A 15,982-nucleotide genomic window follows, 5' to 3' on the forward strand; every position below is an offset into this window, starting at 1 on the left:
AAGGAGGAGATTTATTGATATGGTGAAAGTGGACATGAAGTTAGTTGTTGTGAGAGAATAGAATGCAGAGGACAGGGTTAGATAGAGGAAAATGATTCCCTGGGGCAGCCTCTGATAGGAGCAGCCAAAAAAAAAAAAAATGTAACTTCATTTTATCATGTCCATATTCTGATGGTAAAATGGCTTTTGAATACGGTCAATTATACGGTCATTTATTCCGAAAGGAAACATTTTCAAACTATTTTACGATTGCCTATAATGCTCCGGTCCAGTAGGAGGCGGTAGGCATTTTTTTCAGCAAGACTGCAAACCGGTTGCAAACGCAAAGAAGAATAGTTGCCGTACTGGAAATTCAAGTATTTGCAGGGAGTGGGGGCTGTATTTATCTAATTATGTCATCAATCTCGGCGGATCAAAATGGAGATAACGATGAGGATGAGGAGTTCCGTTTGTTCGCGACGTTGCATGCGGCATCCATGCGTTTGTCTGGAATCCCCCAACTCTACTGGAGGAGCCTTCATCAAAAAATCACCCAGCAGGTCTGCCACATGTTCTCTCGACGCGGTTAGCCTGTTAAAATTCAGTCTTGCCCTTTTCCTATTCAGTCCTTTCAGCGAAGGTAAATAAATTATGAATAAATAAATACATAGATAGATAGACGAATAAACATCAAGAGGACAAAGGCAGAGCAGAGGACAGAGTGGTGGAAGCTGAAAAGGGAGGAGTGTTGTATGGTAATATATCGATTAAAGTAACAAAAAAATGTGAAGAGCAGTTTGGGAGCCAAAAGAGCCGGCTCTTTTTATTGAGCCGAGCCAAAAGAGCCGTTTCTCTAAAAAGAGCCGGAATTCCCATCACTATTGTATGGTTTTCAGGGAGGAGTTGAGAAAGTCTCTGGGTGGAAGGAAAGTAGATAAGGAGACTTGGTAGTGGAATGAGGAAGTGCAGGAGTATATACAGAGAAAGTGGTTAGCAAAGAAGACGTGGGACACTGAGAGGACTGAAGACAACAGACAGTAGTACATGGAGATTCAACGTAGGGTAAAGATAGAGGTAGCAAAGGCCAAATAATGGGCATACAATGACCTGTATGCTTGGTTGGACAGTAAGGAGGGAGAGAATGATCTATACAGGTTGGCAAAACTGAGCAAAAGATGGAAAGGGTGTACAACAGGTCCGGGTGCTTAAGGATAGAGAGGGAAATGTATTGACAGATGCTAGAAGAGTGATGGGAAGATGAAAAGAGTACTTTGAAGAGCTGATGAATGTGGAAAATTAAAGAGAGGCAAGGGTAGATGAGGTGACTATTATCGACCACAAAGTAGCAGGGATTAGTAAAAGTGAAGTGAGGAAGGCATTGGAGAGGATGAAGAGTGGAAAGGCAGTTGGTCCTGATGATATACCTGTGGCGGTGTGGAAGTGTCTGGAAGAGGCAGTGGTAGAGTTTCTGACTTGATTTTTAGAGTCAGATCTTAGAGAGAGAGAAGATGCTTGAAGAATGGAAATGAGGTGTGATGGTGCCCATTTTTAAGAGTAACTGTGGTGAGACCTACGATGCTGTATGGACTAGAAACAGTTACAATGACCAAAAGACAGGAGACAGAGCTACAGGTCGCAGAGATGAAGATGTTGGGGTTCTCTTTGGAAGTGACCAGGATGGATAGGATTAGAGGAACAGCACATGTGAGATGTTTTGGAGAGAAAGTCAGAGAAGCCAGACTGAGATGGTTTGGTCATGTACAGAGGAGGGATGGTAAAATAGTGAATATATTGGTAGACGGATGCTGGAATAGGAGCTGCCAGGCCAGAGGACTCGAGGAAGACCAAAGAGAAGATTTATGGACGTAGTGAGAGAAGATATGAAGTTAGTTGGTGTGGGAGAGGAGCATACAGAGAATAGGATTAGATGGAGATGGTTGATTTGCTGTGGTGAACCCTAGAGGGAAAAAGGAGAAGAAGAGTCAGTACCTCACAGAATCACTTACTGTCCTAGATCTTAAATGACAAATAATTATTTAGACATAATAATAGCAAATTATGTGTCAACATCACAAATCCTGTGTCTGTGCATTTTTATACCTAAAAAAAAATAAAGAAAAGATAATGTTTTTGATGAATTGTCAGCTTTTCTTAGTTTTTTTTTTTATACGTGATACTCAAAGTTGATTCTTTAGTGTGGAATTTCAGGACTTTTAATTGAAGTTCACCTCTGGTTTGCCTTGTGTTTCTTTGGCATAAATCTAAACTCAAAAAATGACTTTTTGCACTGGACTTCTCTAGGAGTCTTAGCATAATTTTTTGTTTGCGAAAAGAAATAAACAAAGAAAAGCTAAGTAAATCTGCTAGTATCTCTCTAGCGATCTTGGAACCATCTTCCCCGTCCCTCTCCACCTGCCCCCTGGTTCACAAATCCATGTAGGTATGCCTAAATTTTCATCAGAAAGCTTCTGGAAATTCAGTATATGGAGTTGTGTGTTATGATTAACCAAAGGAACATGGCCCAATTCTTTGTCTCTGACATTGGTCTGATCATGCTACTTTGGGTCAATTATGTCTTGGTGCCCTTAGAACAATCTTAGAGATTGCTTAATCGAGTATTATAATCTCACCAGTGGCTTGAAACTGGATCACGTGGTCACAAAGTTGGAGCAGGGGAATCATAATTAACAGTAAAGAGAAAACTTCGATTAATATTCCACATGAGAGAGCCATGTATAATAAGGAATACACTTTTAGCGCACACAGTGAATGACGTCTTTTTATACAGATGGGAGATCTATTTTAAACAAAAGGTGCTTTGTTTTTATTCATATTGATAGGTACCATCTTTGTATAAGAATCATTTTGTACAAGGAAATCAATGATATATTACCACATTAACATCTTGACCCACTTCTACTGATCACATTTCATTTTAAAATAGAAGCTGCATGTTTGCTATTGAAGTAGGCCCGCTTTTTGCCGGTGAACTCTCTTGTCTTAAAAAAACAAAACAAAAAAAAAAAACAGCCAAACAAGAGATCAGGTTATTACATTCTTCATTTCTGCTTAAGTATAGGACTTCCAGCAGGTGTTGTAAGAGCAACTCTTCACTTATGCTGCAGTGGTTAATCTTCCTGTCCCTTAAAATTCAAGGAGCTTCTCTTTAGGCTTTTGTTTCTCATTTAAATGAAACATACTGTCAGAAAGTTGCTAAAAATGTTATTGAAAAAACATATCAAACATGATGGCTGTTTGATGAGGGCCCTGATGAGACCACATTAAACATTTTTTGCATGAATACTTTTTAACCTCTGGTACCATAAGTCACTTAATACTTTGACATTATTTGTTGTTCTTCTACTTTTCACAGATTTTTGATGCTGGGGATGTTTTCGGAATCATTCAGTTCAGACAATCTGTTGACGGCAAGAGGAGTGGTGAGCAGGAGCAGATTCCTTGGATTCCAATCTGCTCAAAGGTGGTTGTGACCAGGGAGAGTGGGCTCCAGGCCTCTGAGCCAGCCAGGTGCGAGCAACAAAGAACCAAAGGATTCCATGGACAGGAAGGGGATATTAAGTACAGCATGATGGTTTATTTAGTTCAGGAACTTACATACTTCTTCTTTCGGCTTTTCCCGTCAGGGGTCGCCACAGCGAGTCAACTTTCTCCATCTAACCCTATTCTCCGTATCCTCCTCTCTCACACCAACTGCCTTCATATCCTCTTACTACGTCCATAAATCTTCTCTTTGGTCTTCCTCGAGACCTCCTGCCTGGCAGCTCCAATTCCAGCATCCGTCTACTAATATATTCACAATCCCTCCTCTGTACATGACCGAACCATCTCAGTCTGGCTTCTCTGACCTTCTCTCCAAAACATCTAACATGTGCTGGTCCTCTGATAGCCTCATTCCTGATCCTATCCATCCTGGTCACTCCCAAAGAGAACCTCAACCTCTTCATCTCTGCAACCTCTAGTTCTGCCTGCTGTCTTTTGGTCATTGTAACAGTTTCTAGTCCATACATCATTGCTGGTCTCACCACTGTCTTGTACACCTTTCCTTTTATTCTGGCTGAAAGTCTTCTATCACATAGTATCTAGCTGAAAGTCTTCTATCACATAGTATCAGGAACTTACATACTCTGACATGATATTGCATAGGGTCTAGAACAGGTCTTGAAGTCACAGTAGGGACAAGATTCAAGTTCAGTCTGTAAATATTACTGATCTCTCTCACACAAAGCAGTTATGTGTCTTTCCTTGGAGAGGCAGATGGTATTCAGGCTCCATCCCCATGGTAACAAATACCAAAGCATATGCAATACTAACTAAAACAAGTCAGGTTGTAGCAGATGCTATTGTGTCAGATTGTGATGACACTGAAGACAACATTTCAAGAAAAGAATGAGACTATAACATCTAATCCAAAGTACCACACAAAATCTTGTCTGTGAACTGACCAACCAACAAGAAAATTTCATATTTGATACAGATATTATACAAAGATTGTTTTTTTTTGTCACTAACAAGGTTTAAAGGTTTTAAGGTTTAAAAACTTTTCTAGCAAGGATATTTTCAGGTTTGACGTAACATGATTAATTGCTGGATTAAATTTCAATGTCCATAACAAGTTTTTGTTTAGTTTTTTTTTTCTGATGAATGCAGATTAAAAAGAAAAGGAAATCATTTTACCAAGATTTGGTAGACTTTGAATAACACAGTTTTGCAAATGATTATTGAAAGACTTGTGAAACAATTCAAAAAAATATTGTATTGAAATAAAAATAAATTGCTGATAGATTTGTATTATTAAAATGCTTAAGAAAGTCTTCTGAACCATTTATCAAAGTCCCTTTGCTGTTGTGCTGTATCTACAAGGCGGCAGAACATATGAACTGTTGTGCAATGTTCTACTCTAGCCTCAGATGGGGCACCATTTGAGGTACAGTGAGAGGAGCTAGAATTAGTTATTTGTAATAACAAACAATTGTCGATGATTATTAATTAGTAATTACAGTTCTTGGAATATCATTAACTCAATAATGATATTAACCTTTGTTCATGGCACCACCAGTAAAGCTGGAAAATAATAACTAAGTGGAACAATAATGATGTTTTTGATGAGTAAGGTGTAAATTCAAGCACTGCCCTGTCATACAGTCTTGTCACAATATGTGTCTCAAACAAACTACAAAGTAGTAGTCTTAGTGAAGAACTGTTTTAATGGTGGCAGTTGTAGTCCAAAGGTTACCACCTGGTGTGACCACGTGATCTTGGCCGGATAATGTCCTATGAAAATGGCCATGGATGGGTGTTCATGTCTAGGAAAGAAAGGAAAGCAGAGAGAGAATTAGACTTGCAGCAACAATGCTAAGTTAGCAATGTATCAATAGCAATGGCATGGGAATACAGTGATCCCCAAGGCACGATTGGAAAACCGCAATTACAACACAAACACAACACAGATCAATGGCTTGCTTATGCTTGGTCAAATTCTAATACTAGCCTCTTGCAATGACTTGATCAGTCATGTGATGTTCCAGTTCCAATGACGGTCGTATCAGCTGATTGGTGGTTGCCAGCAGAAGTGAGGCATCCTCTAGATGAATCACCGGGGACGAGAGATGGATGGTGATCTGGAACCATGGTTGTCTCTCGAAGGTCTTCGGATGCAGTCTACAATAGAAGCGGCCGGGACGTCAAGCTTGGAGACAGTGTCCGTATTGGCGAGAAAATAATTATCTTATACAGCCACTTCTGGTGCACTAAAGAGTAGCTGTTGTTTCAGTTCAAAACACGCGGTTATATACGGGTTGGTGACGTCACAGTGTGTACCTTGTAGTAGTCCAATGGGTGAGGGCGCGGGGACGAGCCCCCCCCATCCCTCTCCTCCCTCTTCATCACTTGCGCTATGACGCTTTCCTGTCATAGTAGACCTTGGACCCTTACGCTGGCCTCCAGCTTTTTCTGGGCTGATGCAAAAGTATCCTGGAGGTGGTTGTGTAGGTCTGTATTAATGTGACCAACAGCTACTTTTTAGCGCACAAGATGCGTATATGTGGGTGTGACACTGACGTCCTCCAAGCAGTACAGGAGATGCAGGGGAAAGTCATTTCCCTCCCAATCATTATCTCTTGAAAGGAGTTACTCCAGTGGTGCAATGAAGGGTGGGCCGGATGGTCATCAGCACCAGTGGAAATTTAATATCCCACTCTTTGCCATCCCTGCCAACTTACTTCTTGGAAACACATACCTCTTGAGCATGCTGATAATTGTGAGCTTGGATTGTTGGACCTGGCCAAGTGACTGGGGTGACGTAAGGTGTTGAAGTTGACTTCCACTCCCAAGCTCTCAAACATGGTGGTCATGACACTTGGGTTGAATGGGTGCCTTGATCATAGTCCACCAAGAGGGGTAAGCCATAACGGCTGAACACGAGGTTCAGCAAGAGACCTGCAGTTGTCAAGGCTGTGCCGTTAGGAGCTTGAAGGCACTTGGTGAAAGCACACGTGACAGTGAGAAGGTACCTGTTACCTTGAGAGGATTTGAGTACTGGTGCAATCCAGTCAATGTGGAGATGAGACCCGGGTTATATGATTCTCCTGTTCTGGAGTAGCGCATGGTTCAGTGGTCAGGACAGCCGAAATTAGCAGCAGATCAGGCATCCTTTGATATAAAGCTGTATGTCTTGAGTCATTGCCGGCGAGTAGGCCGGCTGTCGGAGGTGTTCAGAGGGTGTCTTTGTAGCCCCGGTGTCCGCTGATGAGGAGGTAATGGGCATGGCCTAACATGACCCCCCTATGGTCAATTGGAATGACCCAACGGGCTGGTCCCTGACCATCCTTGGCGTGGACCAGCAAAACTTTTTCAAGCCTGAGATATGGCAATTCCTTACGGAGGGCACTTAGGTCACAGGATTCTGTTGAGGGGGTCTGAGGTGTGCCCTGAGCTGAGGGATCTGCAATAAGCTGGTGGATTGCTTTTAGGTTTGGGTCTCCATCCTGCATTGTCACCAAGTCTGCACACCCAGGTTCACGACCCAGGTGGAAGGTCTGTGTGCAGGAATGAAGGTCTTCACATCTCTGTCTCGCTTGCTGGTGGGTAAGACATTTACCACACAGGCTTTGATTGTGGGAAGCCATTCATCTCTGAACTCCCAGGATGTACCCCATTCTTTGCCTAGTTTGGCTAGGTGGTTGGCTACATCGTTTCCTTTCTTCTCCGGACCAGCGGTTTGAGAGTGACCCATCACCTTCTTCCAGTACACTGTCATATCCCAATCTGTGACCGGATGATAACAAGCCAGGAAGAGTTTAAAGTCCTTGACCTCCTTGCTTCTGGCGTTTTCTCATATAGTTTCCTCTTCACAGTGGGAGATGAGAAATTAAGCAGTGACGAACGTAGTTGTAGTCTGAGCACATCACCAGCTGCTCCATTGCCACCTCTGTCGCCTTGTTGGAGAGCAAGGAGGTCTGGCAATCTCGGCAGACTGGCTCAACTTGGTGCCTTGTTGGTAGTTCGGTTCATCCCTGGTGCGATTGAATCAAACAATACCAACTCCTCCATAGGTGTGGTGTTCACACATGAATGCACAACCATCTATATAGACCTTCGGGAGGTCAAAGCCGTCATTTTCATCATAGTAGCGGTGATGGGAAGGAAGTGACGAGGAAACAGCCAGAGAAGACTGGGGTTTGGTTGCCCCTCACGGTCTAAATGTTGGCAGTCAGCTAGGCCTTTGCTTACAGCGATCTTGTGATTCCGGGCAAACTTGACCTCAATGTCATAGCCCTGTAATTCCATCATCCATGCGTCAATGCGGCTGTTGGTTACCCTTCCTTCCCGTAGCCGCTGGCTTTTCAGGAATGTGACAGGTTGGTGATAACCTTCTATAATCACATTCTGGCCTGTGATATAGCTGCAGAAGTGTTCCACAGCCCATATGGCGGCCAGGAGGGTCTGAGAATTTAATCTCAATGCTGCTCAGGGGATGTGATGAGAAGCTTGCCTCCATTTGGAACTCATGTACCTGTTTGGGTAGGTAAGACACTGGACGAATCAGAGTTTCTCTGTCATTTCCAGGAAAGATTGCTCTTGAGGATTGCTCTTGAATGGTCTGACTTTCTGGAGAAGTTCTCTGAGAGGTCCTGCTGTTTCTGCATAGTCCTCTACGAACTGTCAGGAGAAACTCCTGAGCTCTGACACGTTGGTCGAAGCCTTGAGATCATGGATGTTGTGAATCTTCCTAGATTGGGGTTCAATGCCATCAGCACCCACTGTGAGTCCCACATACTCGACTTTGGTGCGATACCACTGGCCCTTGGCGTGTGCCAATTTCACTTCTGTGGTGGCAAGTTGGTTGAGCACGTGTCAAATGTCAGCCAAGTGCTCCTCAAAAGTTCTACTCCTCAGGATGTCCTCCACGGAGATGAGGCTACCGTGGTTGGCGGTGTTGCTCATAGCTTTGTGGACAAAGATATTGAACTCAGCTGGGGAATTCGAATATCTATACGCGCAACGGTTCGGGGGGTACTGGCGGTTGCCAAAGGAGAAGACCAACTTGTACTGGTTGTTTGGGTCGACTGTTGTCAGCACATCTGCCTTAGTTAGCTGCTGATAAATATCAGACACAAATTTAGGACCAGGTTTCTCGGGAGAAGGAGAAACCACAATGTTCCCTGTCAGTGTGTCTCCTGGTTGAGCCACGAGAGAGTGCACAACCAGATCTCCCTTGGTGCCCAAGGTGGCATTATAGATTGCCTCATCTTGCAGCATTTCATGGCGAGAGATGGATATCATTTGGTCAGAAAGGTGAAAAGGATTTCGTCTGGTCCACTGTTCAGGGATGGGGTCAGCTCTGCTCTGACCAGAATTGTCAGTTCGAAGTCATGGAAGGAGCAATCAACCAGCATCCCAAGCGGTTGCTTTGCCGTTACCTGAATTGGAACTTCGGCGAGGTTTTGAACCAGCAGGTAGGCTGAACAATTGTTTACTTCAAGCGGAGGTGTGCCGCAAAGTGACAAGTTGAGCTTTCAAATTGTAGGGAGGGTTGGAAGAAGTCCTGTGAGCCAGGTATACTTTGACCCCTTATCATTATGACTATCCCGCATGCACTGTGGATGGGGGCACCCGCAGTGCATACGGGGATAGTCAAATTGACTTCACTTGCTACTTGGCAGGCATGAGGGGTGGTCTGTCCTGATACAATGTGTTCTGGTTCAGGAGATAAGGGATGTTTTTTTGGAGCTTGCTTCAGACCACAGGACTTGGTCAAATGTGTCTAGCTTGGCACGGAGTCTGAAAAGAACCTCCCCCATGAGAAATGGAGTTTGGAGATTGGGAACCACGCTCGCATAATGCATGACTCCCTTCTCCCAATGCGTACAAACAGCACACATACTCCTATAGCTTTAATGGGGGTCTGTGGCATCTGTGTAGAGAGTGGACAATGGCTTCACGCATGAAGAAAGGATTGGGCCAGCACAGGTCATTCTGCAGGTCCTGACTAATGGTAGACTTCTCTGACCACAGTGCTATGAGGTCATAGGGATCTCCATAGGGGAATGTTCTTTCCCGCTTCCTGCGCTCAATCCAAACGCCCTTTTTAACATGTCAGACTTCATGTTTGAGGAAATGAGCTCAGGGATGAAAAGGGCTTGTGCAGATTCAGCTCATGGGTACTTCAGGTACTTCTTATAAGATCTGCAATATCTGTCTGCTGAAGAGATTGGCCGTCTTCTGCGCAGATTCTGGAAAAGAAGCAGAAATCCTGGCTTTGGACACTTGCTGAGGGCTGCCTCTTCCCATGGGGCCGAACTTATCAGATCTCGACCAGTTCAGAGAGATCTTCTGGTCAATCGTCCCCAGAATGTTGACCACTTACCTACTCATCAACCGCTTTGTCTACATAAGTGTCCAAGGAAGAGTCCCAGATTAATCAGGATGCCTAGAACATATAGTGGTGATTAGCCACATCATCAGAGAAGCCAAGAGGAGCAACATGACACTCTCAGTGGTCTGATTAGATCTGGCCAAAGGCTGTCTCCCCAGCTTTTAGTTCGGTTAACATCTATTGCAGGTCTTCAAAGCTTAGTTAACCATTCGCTTTAAGTGCTGAAGAATTCAATTCACCAAAGCAAGGGCAGCTTGTACACGGCTATCCTAGGATGAGAAAGTCTGGCATGCATGTAATACCATCAAGTATAGCAGAGAATAGAAACCTTGGAAAGCTGTGGAGGAAAAAGAAGGGTACTCATGGCACCAAGAAATCTTCTGCACAATGGGTCAGGGCTGCCTAGGCTTGGGTAACTGACGTAAAAGGGAGAAGAGAGTTGTGGTGCAGAAGGTCGATGGAACAGAAGAGGAGAAATGGTGAGTTAAGGCGGTAGGGCTAGCCTCTCAGGCCAGTTGGACACAGTGGGATGAGGCCATGGAGTGGTCACTGTCTTGGAGGGAGCTCTGGGGGATGGACCAGGGCAAGTTGGGCTTTCTGCTACATGCTGTGGCTGACGTCTTGCCTACTCCAAATGATATTGGGGCAAGGAAAAGGATCCATCCTGCAGTCATTGTGGAGCAAGTCTCTGTACCCTGAACCATATCTTGATTGCATGTCGGAAGACACTTGTTGACAGATACTACAGATGGAGGCATGACAAAGTCCTTACAGAGATTGCAAAGTTGTCTGACTTCCAGAGAGTCAAGGGCAATAAACATCAGGTTCCCCAACCAGGAACATCACCTTTCAAACAGAAGGCAGCAAGGCTCACAAGCAAAAGATGGCAAGCAACTCACTGATCATTCTGCATCAAGCATCTGACTGGGAGCTGCGCGTGGAGGTCAAAAAGAGGCTGGTCTTCTCACAAGAGGGGGAAATTTTGGCTACAATGGTGATGAAATATTACAAATAGCTCCATAGATAGTTCAAGTGAAGTAGAGTTTACCCACTACTTCAAGGACTCTTTCAAGGAATCTCAATGATAAGCAATAAGACCGTTTAGAAATAATTTATTTTCTGTCTTTTGTCATGACTCTTGAATTGCACTGCAATACCTAGCCTCATAATGTAGACCTAGACCATAAATGTAGGTCCTCTCATTTGTTTTTGATCATACCTGCTCTCCAGCACTGTAAGCACCTTGAAGATTAGATATGTGCATCAAGGCAAGAGGCCCTTCTCTCCCTTCTCAAATTACCAGATGAAACTCGGTGAATAATGGCAGAAAGTTTTTTTTTGGCTGTAATCCTGCAATGCTACAGATCAATTCTTCAATTGGATAAAATAATTTATAATTTCATTTTTTTTTCCTCCAACTTTGCTACCCGCAGTATCTTCCTGGTGGATCACACCTGGACATTCCATGTGGATCAGGCCCGTCAGCAGCTGGAGCACATCCCGGGCCTCCTACCCAGAATGGCTTCCCTCATGGGGATAGACTTCCATGGCGAAATCCCTGACCCTGAGACGGTGGAGCTTGTATTGGAAGGCCTTTGGAAGTACAGTCAAACATATCACATCTCCCAAGGGGTATGAGAGAGCATGACTCTACAGTCTATTATATCATAGAACTTGTTTATTCTCTCACTTTCATTATCACTCAGTTAGACACTCGGTCACTTACTCGCTCACAAAGAGCCAGAATTCAACGATACATCAACCATACAATTATGGTACATTGTGGTCTTTTTACGATAAAAAGTAACAAACATTTTGGAGACCTTGGAAACATTTTTGATCACCTAATCTATAAATTTGTCCTGTGTTTTCTGTTATAAAGCTTTGGGCAGGGACATGTCATAAGAACATTTTTGCTTTGGTTTTCCGCTTCTGCTGTATACATTTGTGCGGCTTTTGTGTTTCTGGGTGTATAGACGGCAGAGGAGAAGATGCCTGTGTGGTACATAATGGATGAGTTTGGCTCCCAGGTGCAGCACAGTGACAATCCCAGCTGTGCAATGGTTCCCTTCTTCTCAATGCATGATCAACTTGCATACACTGTGCTCTGGCCTCTGCAGGACCTTGACGAAGGAGGTGTGAGCAGTGCACTCCCTCAGACACTCATGCACAAACAATACAAGATATTTAGCTACAGGTAGAAGTAAATATCATCAAGTACCATTTTTTTCATTCCACAATAATGAGATAATTGCAAGAAAATGAATGTATATATCTCTAAAGGTTAACACCCTTGTTAACAAACAGGGAACTGTTGTTTTCAGTGCTCAAACCATTGAGACCTGATTTACATATAAATTGACCGGTGAACGCATCTCATAATCATGTACACCAGGGTAGCTCAACACGTCGATCGTGATCTACCAGTCGATTGCAAAGGTAATACTGGTACATGGCACGACATTAGAAAAAATAGAAAAATAGAAAAAATGTTACTTGATTGATATACAGGGCAGCCAGTCAGATGACATCTGATCACTTGATTGATATACAGGGCAGGCAGTCAGATTTTTTCTGACACTGAGGCCACTGCACATGCACAAACAATGGCCCGAAGTGCCGCAAAACTAACAAGCTAGTCAGCAAGTTACCTCCAACTTTTAGCCCTCGGTTTTTTTCTCTTCAACTTAAGAAAGGGCATAAAATGAGTGGGGGAGCTGGGCAAGTAAGAAGACAAAAACTTGGAAAGGGACTTTTTTTTCACAATGACATTTTCAAAGTGAGTTTGCCTCATCTGCCAGTCTAACATCGCAATACCAAAGAAGGGTAATGTGGAGCGGCATTTTCGGACTGTTCATGGAAAATACAACACTGACATCCAGCCGAGCTGAGAAAGGTGAAGGAACTAAAATCCCAGTTGCCCGGACAGCAGTCACTTATCACATAATATACTTCGAAAGCGAAAACCGCGAGTCACTTCATCATTTATAAGGACTGTGTGCAGCTACTGTCCGGACTATGCATCCCTGGCTGATTCATTTCAGTGAAAGTCATCAGAGTGAACTTGGGTAATGACAAATTGTACATATTTATTTTTTGTTTTGCAATAATGGCTCATGTGGTTATGCAAGGACCCTCAACATACATTGTACATATAAAGAATGTTTTGCATTTTTGTTGTGGGTAGATCTTTCGACTTGGTCATTTTGTAGGTAAAAGCTTGCATGCTGAAAAAGTGTGAGCACCCCTGTGTACACCTATGACAATATGAAGTTTTAATTTGCGTCCTAAAAAACAAAATGTAAAGTCCACAAAATGCACAAGATTTAATTTAACCCTGGGAACCTGTGATCTCCATTTTAGTCAGGTGATTACGAAAAAATTTCGTTTGAAAGTTTGATTGATGTTGTATACTTCGTTTCATTTCCTTAGATGAGGTAACGCGTGACTACGTATATGGGGAGACTGATCCGCTCCTGAGGAAATGTCGTCTGATACCATGGACACCTGTAGATCTGGACGAAGTTAGCCCTGTGACTGCAGAGCCTCCAGACCTGTACTATGAGGTTAGGAAAACTTAATTTTTTTCAGATCATCATTCAGGTTGTGAATAGCTGGCTTGACTAAACCCAGCTAACATGATCGCTTATGCGCAGTGTCTACTGTGCTGGATATGCAATTACACTTTATTCTAGTTATGGCAGAAGAGCATGTTCCCTAGGGTCACACCTCAAATAGTGGGGGGCGCCTCCTATTTGAGAAGAACTGGGCTAGAGGAAGGTGGAACAGAAGATTCATGGATGTAGTGAAAGAGGATATAAAGTTAGTGGGTGTGAGAGAAGAGTATACAGAGAATAGGGTGAGATGCAGGAGATTGATTCACTGTGGCAATCCCTGAAGGGATTAGCCAAGGGGAAAAGAAATATGCAATAGGCTGTACTTCAATACAGTAAACTGTACATCGATACAATGTTCTGTACACACAGTGGAGCAAAAAAGTATTTAGTCAGCCACCAATTGTGCAAATTCTCCCACTTAAAAAAATGAGAAAGGCCTGTCATTTCCATCATAGCTACTGTATTTTCCACACCATAAGGTGCACCGTAGTATAAGGCGGACCTTCAATGAATCGCCTATTTAAAAAAAAAACATATATATAAGGCGCACGGCATTATAAGGCGCATATAATAGAGGCTGGGGTTGCTTTATGCATCCACTAAATGGAGCTGCGCTAAAGGGAATGTCAATAAAACAGTCAGATAAGTCAGTCAAACTTTATTAATAGAATACAAGCCAACGTTCTGACAACTTCACTCCCAAAACAAGTTACTGCATTCACAATAAGGTACTGTACGTACCGGCAGCTCTTACTGGTATTATACCGGTATTAGTAGCGCCTTCATTGAAAAAAACTCCCCACTCCATTTGTCACAGTACAAAGCATTTTCATAAAACGAAAGCGCCAAGGACTGCCTCTAAATTCATTGATGTTCATGCTGCTAGCTAGCGCGGTTGCCTTCATACGAATAGTGACCGTGGTGACACTTCTGCTTGCTCTCTGTTCAAGTTTGTCCACTAACTAGCTATCTCGCTTTGTTCCCTCAGCAACTCTGTTTACTCTTCTTTATTTGGCCCAGGTCATCTTGTTTCTTCCTCCACCTCCCTACAATTGACTCATTCATGTTGAATTCTCTCGCTGCTGCTCTATTCCCGTGTTCTATTGTGTGACCGATCGCCTTGCTTTCAAACTCTGCGTCGTAAGTGTGTCTCTTGAAAGTTGCCATTTTGGGGTCTTTATACACACACAAGTGGCGTGGGACTGGAATTCCCCTCTACTGTTTTTACCGCTGCTGCTAAGGCAATACGCACACACAAACACACGTGCACACACACACAAATGGAAATGAAAATACATGCTTCGTGCAGTCATATATCCCAGCATGCACCAGCGCTACTTCTTCTAGGGTAGAAAATGGAGTCGGCGGCTGCTTCTACTTCTCTGCTAGTTGCGAGACCTCTTGCGGCCCAATATTGATCCATATATAACGTGCACCGGATTACAAGGCTCACTGTCGGTTTTTGAGAAGATTGAAGGCTTTTAGGTGCACCTTATAGTGCGGAAAATACGGTACGCTTCAACTATGAGAGAGAGAATGAGGGAAAAAAAAAAGCTGAAAATCACATTGTAGGATTTTTAATGATTTAATTGGTAGATTTCCTGGTAAAATAAGTATTTGGTCATCTACAAACAGGCAAGATTTCTGGCTCTCACAGACCTGTAACTTCTTTAAGAGGCTACTCTGTCCTCCACACATTAATTGTATTAATGGCACCTGTTTGAACTGATTATCAGTATAAAAGACACCTTTCCACAACGTCACACAGTCACACATCAAACCCCTCTATGGCTAAGACCAAAGAGCAGTCAAAGGACACCAGAAACCAAATTGTAGACCTGGACCACACTGGGAAGACTGAATCTGCAATAGGTAAGCAGCTTGGTGTGAAGAAATCAACTTTTGGAGCAATTATTATAAAATGGAAGACATACAAGACCACTGATAATCTCCCTCAATCTGGGGCTCCATGTAAGATCTCACCCCGTGGGGTCAAAATGATCACAAGAACGGTGAGCGAAAATCCCAGAACCACCTAGGGGGACCTAGTAAATGACCTGCAGAGACCTGAGACCAAAGTAACAAAGGCTACCATCAGTAATGCAGTACACCACCAGGGACTCAAATCTTGGAGTGGCAGATGTTTCCCCCTGCTTAAGCCAGTGCATGTCCAGGCCCGTCTGAAGTTGACAGGGGGAATATGTTTGGTCCAGAAGAGGATTGGGAGAATGTCCTATAGTCAGATGATACCAAAATAGAACTTTTTGGTAAAAACTCAAGTTGTCGTGTTTAGAGGAGAATGAATGATAAGTTGCATCCAAATAACACCATACCTACTGTGAAGCGTGGGGGTGGAAACAGGCTTTGGGGCTGTTTTGCTGCAAAGGGACCTGGACAACTGATCCGTTAAGGACAGAAAGAACAGGGCCATGTATCGTGTGATTTTGAGTGAAAACCTCCTTCCATCAGCAATGGCATTGAAGATGAAACG

General features: G+C 43.4%; 1 protein-coding gene across 1 annotated transcript in view; it reads left to right on the top strand.

The window, feature by feature from the left end:
* The first annotated feature begins 344 nt into the window (after positions 1–344).
* Positions 345–15,982, top strand: part of ttll12 (tubulin tyrosine ligase-like family, member 12) — a 35,928-nt gene continuing 20,290 nt past the window's right edge. The window contains exons 1-5 of the mRNA XM_086146136.1: positions 345–539; positions 3,353–3,507; positions 11,308–11,506; positions 11,851–12,010; positions 13,307–13,440. Of these exons, the coding sequence (XP_086002262.1) occupies positions 393–539; positions 3,353–3,507; positions 11,308–11,506; positions 11,851–12,010; positions 13,307–13,440 (795 nt within the window). The 5' untranslated portion in view covers positions 345–392. The remainder of the gene's footprint in view (positions 540–3,352; positions 3,508–11,307; positions 11,507–11,850; positions 12,011–13,306; positions 13,441–15,982) is intronic.

This window comes from Fistularia commersonii, chromosome 5 (genome assembly GCF_037954325.1).
Source record: "Fistularia commersonii isolate RoL2024-O1a breed Wild chromosome 5, RoL_Fcom_v1.0, whole genome shotgun sequence".
NCBI classification, from domain to species: Eukaryota; Metazoa; Chordata; class Actinopteri; order Syngnathiformes; family Fistulariidae; genus Fistularia; species Fistularia commersonii.